Source organism: Oryzias melastigma, linkage group LG20 (assembly GCF_002922805.2).
Source record: "Oryzias melastigma strain HK-1 linkage group LG20, ASM292280v2, whole genome shotgun sequence".
NCBI lineage: Eukaryota > Metazoa > Chordata > Actinopteri > Beloniformes > Adrianichthyidae > Oryzias > Oryzias melastigma.
In genome coordinates, this window is record NC_050531.1 from 6,473,119 (window position 1) to 6,478,549 (window position 5,431).

At 40.0% G+C, this 5,431-nt stretch overlaps 1 protein-coding gene and 1 long non-coding RNA gene across 2 annotated transcripts in view; one reads left to right on the forward strand and one right to left on the reverse strand.

The window, feature by feature from the left end:
* LOC112151197 (tyrosine-protein kinase yes) overlaps window positions 1-5,423 on the forward strand; it is a 36,717-nt gene extending 31,294 nt beyond the window's left edge. The window contains exons 11-12 of the mRNA XM_024279940.2: window positions 1,407-1,538; window positions 4,387-5,423. Of these exons, the coding sequence (XP_024135708.1) occupies window positions 1,407-1,538; window positions 4,387-4,595 (341 nt within the window). The 3' untranslated portion in view covers window positions 4,596-5,423. The remainder of the gene's footprint in view (window positions 1-1,406; window positions 1,539-4,386) is intronic.
* Window positions 1-5,431, reverse strand: part of LOC118600229 — a 19,220-nt gene that overhangs the window by 10,355 nt on the left and 3,434 nt on the right. The window lies entirely within an intron of this gene.

The following is a 5,431-nucleotide window of genomic DNA, read 5'->3' on the forward strand; positions in this document are numbered from 1 at the left end:
TTCTAAACTGCAAAATAGCCAAAAAAATGAAAAAAAGCCTAAATTAGCCAAACAGCTAGCATGTAGCTGAAATATTAGCTAAATGTCAAATTAATCTAAAAAAAGTTAGAAAATGTCCAATCCAGCCAAAACAGCTAGCATGAAGCTAAAATATTAGCTAAACTCCAAATTACGATTAAAAAAAATGAAAAAGCCTAAATTAGTCAAAACATCTAGCATGTAACTGAAATATTAGCTAAACTTCATAATTGTCCAAAAAACAGAAAAATCCCTAAATTACCCAAAACAGCTAGCAAGTTAAAATATTAGCTAAACTTCAAAATAAAAGCCTAAAAAATTGAAAAAAAAAAATTCTAAATTAGCCAAAATAGCTAGCATGTAGCTAAAATTTTAGCTAAATGGAAAAAATGGAAAAATGTCTGATTTAGCCAAAACGGTGTGGGGGGCGGGCCAAATGTGGAGGAGGGCCATATCCGGCCCGTGGGCCGTAGTATGGGGGACCCCTGCTCTAAAGGCCCAAATCAGGTCTAACTTTAAAATTATTCCTAAAACTATTTTAAAAAACACTCTTTTTAAGCCAAAACATGTAGAAAATCACTTGGTGAAATCTTAAACCTCGAAGCGAATGCGTCACAGCAGAAAACCACAGTCCTGCCATCCGAGATCAGGAATGTGAAGGTACAGTGAGCTCAGCAACAAGACTGGAAAAACATTCCCTGATAAGTTTTGATTTCTGTAGCGACATTAATACGCCGGACGTTGGATTCAGGGATCCAGTGTTGTGTTGTATCAACAAACCTGACTTGGTGGTTGCAGGCTGATGTTGTGAACGGCGTCTTATTGACTTACTCCATTAGCAGCAACTGAATCCTTTTCAAACACCACAGCCTCGACGCATTTGGACATTACCACCATTTACCCGTTTTCTGATGTCCGCCTGCGTTTTCTTGTCACAAACCTTAAATCGTCCCAGAAAAGTTTCTTGAACCTGACAGATTTGACACAAATAACCTTAAATAGTCACTGAATCTGTCAAACACTGGTCTTTTAATGATGGAGCAGCTCACCACAAGCCTACCGGATCTGTATCGGCATATTGAAGATTGTGGCAGGAAATGGTTTTGAATCAGAAAGAAGGAAGTAATTAAATAACAAAATAGATGTAAAATGGTACTGGTTAGACTAATACAGTCACTTTTTTGGAGACTTGTCTTTGAATATTTGTTCAACTATTTATGATCCAATAAGGTGCATAACTCCACTTAATGTCCATTAAACTATAAAATGTTTGATAAAATGACATTTTAATAATTCTGAGTGGCGATTAAAGGAGTCAAATCACGATTTTAGCTAACTTACAAAGGATAAAATGAAGGTCACCTGAGACTTCTCCATCCTCCCCACAGGAGCTAAGTTCCCCATCAAGTGGACGGCTCCGGAGGCTGCACTGTACGGCCGCTTCACCATCAAGTCCGACGTCTGGTCTTTTGGCATCCTGCTCACTGAGCTGGTCACCAAAGGCAGAGTCCCCTACCCAGGTAAGTGGCACACCAACACACACACAGGTGCGCACACCTGATGATGGGACTCACAGGTCCGCAAATCGATTTAAAACTGCCCTAGTTGTTAAAGTCGCAGGTGGAAGGGAAGCTGTCTGTCATTCTGTCCACTTGTTTATGACTCTACAAGGGGAGCGCACACGTCCGCGCGCACACACGTCCACGCGCACACACATGCAGATCTGAGATTAGATGAGACCATCTGGTGGGAGACGATCAGGAAATTGAACACTCTTGTTTATGGCCATCTGCCGCCGTGATGCTGCCCCAGGGAGCAGTCCTCTGCTGTTCTGCTCTGCTGTCACACGGCTCGTCCTCGTATCTCCGCTGAATTAATTCACAGATTAGTTAAGTGTAAAGAATTGTGAAGTCTACGCACTAAAAGATGCAGTAAAATAAACACTTTTGGCAACATTTTAACTTTAATGACTTGTGAACTGAGGACACTATGCTCTGTCTAAACAGTAAAACACGGTGGGGGTTGTATCATGATTGAAGAAAAGAAAGATGTGCGATATGGAAACCAAAGTTGAGGATCTAAAGTTGGAGAAAGATTGGTTGAAAACAAAATATAAATGGCTTCTGGTACATTTGCATGAAATGCATGAAACTTTGAGATTGCCACAAGGGAAGTTTGAAGGCTCTCATTTGAAGCACCTTCAAGTTTTTGAACATTTTCCCTTTTATTTTATTTAAACGCTAAATTATTGTATTATTTTAGCAGAAATATTAGATGCAGATGCCCCACAAGATTATTCATACCCCAGGGGTTTGAGTTATTTGAGGAAAGACTGTATTTACCAGTTTATTATACTCTTAAAATCAATAGTGAGTCTTTTAGAAACACTGGTATGTTGTATGGCCCCCAGGTGCTACCCACCCCTGGGGCCCCTCACCCTCACTGGCTAAGCCATCACCATACTGCCCTCTACCCGCTTTCACTAGCTGAGCTGCCTCTCCGTACCAAAATTCACTTTGAATAAAAATGCTAATCATGCTAAAAAGCGGGCTGCACGGTGGCGCAGTGGTTAGCGCTCTTGCCTCACAGCGAGAAGGCCCCGGTTCGAATCCCGGCTGGGACCTTTCTGTGTGGAGTTTGCATGTTCTCCCCGTGCATGCGTGAGTTTTCACCGGGGACTCCGGCTTCCTCCCACCGTCCAAAAACATGCTTCATAGGTTCATTGGTGACTCTAAATTGCCCCTAGGTGTGAATGTGAGAGTGAATGGGTGTGTGATTGAGGCCCTGCGACAGACTGGTGACCTGTCCAGGGTGAACCCCGCCTTCGCCCTTCAGTAGCCGGGATAGGCTCCGGCACCCCTGCGACCCCGAAAGGGAAGAAGCGGACAAGAAGGTGGATGGATGGATGCTAAAAAGCTAACTATGCTACTATTGTTAATAGTTCTAGCATTGCGTTCAGTATCATCAACTGTCGCAGAAAAAATAGCTAAATATGCTAACTGTGCTAATATAGCTAAAGGTACCAACATTGTGTTTAGCATCAACTGTATTATAAAAATCATACTGCTAATTTTGCTAACTATGCTAATGTTGCTAAAAGTGCTAGCATGACATTAAGCCTAATCAATTTTCTCAGAAAAACCCAATGCTAAGGATGCTAACTATGCTAATATTGGTAAAAGCGTTAGTATTACGTTTAGCATCATTAAATGTCAGAAAAACACATTGAGAAAGATTCTAACTATGCTAATGTTGCTAAAAGTGCTATCACTGGGTTTAGCATAAAAAAATGTCAGAAAAATATTTTTTTAAATATGCTTTTTATGCTATCTATGCTGTTTTTCCTAAAAGCTCTAGTTAGCATCGCATTCAGCATCATCCACGTCTCAGAGACACACATTGCTAAAGATGCTAATAACGCTAACTGCTACTGTTGCTAAAAGTGCTAACATTGCTTTCAGCATCATCAAATGTGTCCAAAAAATACAGTTAAAGATGCTAATTATGCTAACTATGCTATTGTTGGTAAAAGTGCTAGCATTGCGTTCAGTATCATCAACTGTTTCAGAAAACATAATGCTAAAGATGCTAAATATGCTAATGTTGCTAAAGGTGCTAGTATTGTGTTTAGCATCATTAAATGTCAGAAAAACACAATGTTAAAGATTCTAACTATGCTAATGTTGCTAAAAGTGCTAGCACTGGGTTTAGCATCATTAAATGTCAGCAAAATACAGTGCTAAAGATGCTTTTTACGCTATTTATGCTGTTGTTGCTAAAAGCTCTAGTTAGCATCGCATTCAGCATCATCCACCGTCTCAGAAACGCACATTGCTAAAGATGCTAACTAAGCTAACTGCTACTGTCACTAAAAGTGCTAACATTGCATCCAGCATCATCAACTCTTTCAGAAATATACATTGCTAAAGATGCTAATTTTGCAAACTGCTAGTGTTGCTAAAAGTACTAGTATTGCAGTCAGCATCATCAATTGTGTCAGAAAAATACAGTTTAAAGATGCTAATTATGCTATTTTTGGCAAAAGTGCTAACATTGCATTCAGCATCAACTGTCTAAAAAAAAACACAATGCTAAAGATGCTAACTATGCTAGGCTATTGTTGTTAATACTTCTAGCATTGCGTTGAGCATCACCCTTTAAATATGCTATTTATGCTAACTATGCTATTGGTGCTAAAAGTGCTAACACTGCATTCATGATCATCAGCTGTTCAAGAAAACCATACTGCTAAAGATGCTAATTATGCTAACTATACTATTGTTGCTAAAAATGCTATCATTCCCTTCAGCATCTTCAACTGTCTCAGGAAACGACGCTAACGGTTTTTGTTTTGCGTCCTGTCTTCAGGTATGGTGAATCGGGAGGTGCTGGAGCAAGTGGAGCGCGGTTACCGCATGCCCTGCCCGCAGGGATGCCCCGAGTCCTTGCATGAGATGATGAAGCTCTGCTGGAAGAAGGAACCGGACGAAAGGCCCACCTTCGAGTACCTGCAGTCCTTCCTGGAGGACTATTTCACCTCCACAGAGCCACAGTACCAGCCCGGAGAAAACCTATAGCCACGGGGGACGAACCAAAAGACTCGCGAGATCTTTGCACTCACCCGGACTTGCTCTCTTTTTCCCAGATTCATTTGGATTCCATTTTTCTGGTACTACACAAGTTTACTGTGTGAACATATTGGTTTGTGGGATTGGGCACACATTTTGGAAATACTTTTCATATGGGATTCTTCTCTGCAGATCGTTGTCAAATAAGCTGTCTCCAAACTGAAAACCACATGTTTGAGTTGCATAAATTACAAAAAAAAAAAACAAGTTCAGAATTGAAATCGACATGTATTTGTGTTTATATTATTGAATTATGCATCAGTTATTCAAAGAAATTATATGATTTCCTATTAGAAAGAAGTCTGAGGGAGTATAGTTACTACCACGGTCCATTCCAGGGTGATAATTTAAAAGCAAATCCCTACACAGCTTCAGTTTATTACATTTCATCAGTTAGAGTGCACTCTGTCTGCGTGATAGTCTCTTGTGCGCATTCTTTTAAATTATTTTCAAATGTGTCATTCCAACCATTTATTATGGTTTATTTAAAGCACATGGGCACGTCTTGCTGCTTCACTTGAAGCCTTTCTTTCCCAAAACAAGCTGCTTTCTTTAGTTTTTTAGTCTTTACAAACACAATTTTGGACTTCCTGCCGATTCATCAACCTGGATTTTACTGAACGCCCCTCCAGCTATTTCACAAATGAAGCTGAGAAATACTTTTGTTTTAGCCGCTGATATGTGACCGAGGAACTCTTGAACTCATGGGATCAACGGGACTCTGCAAAAAGTATTTATACTGAAGTGGATTACCATTTATAATATTTTTCTTCAGTGTTTTTTTT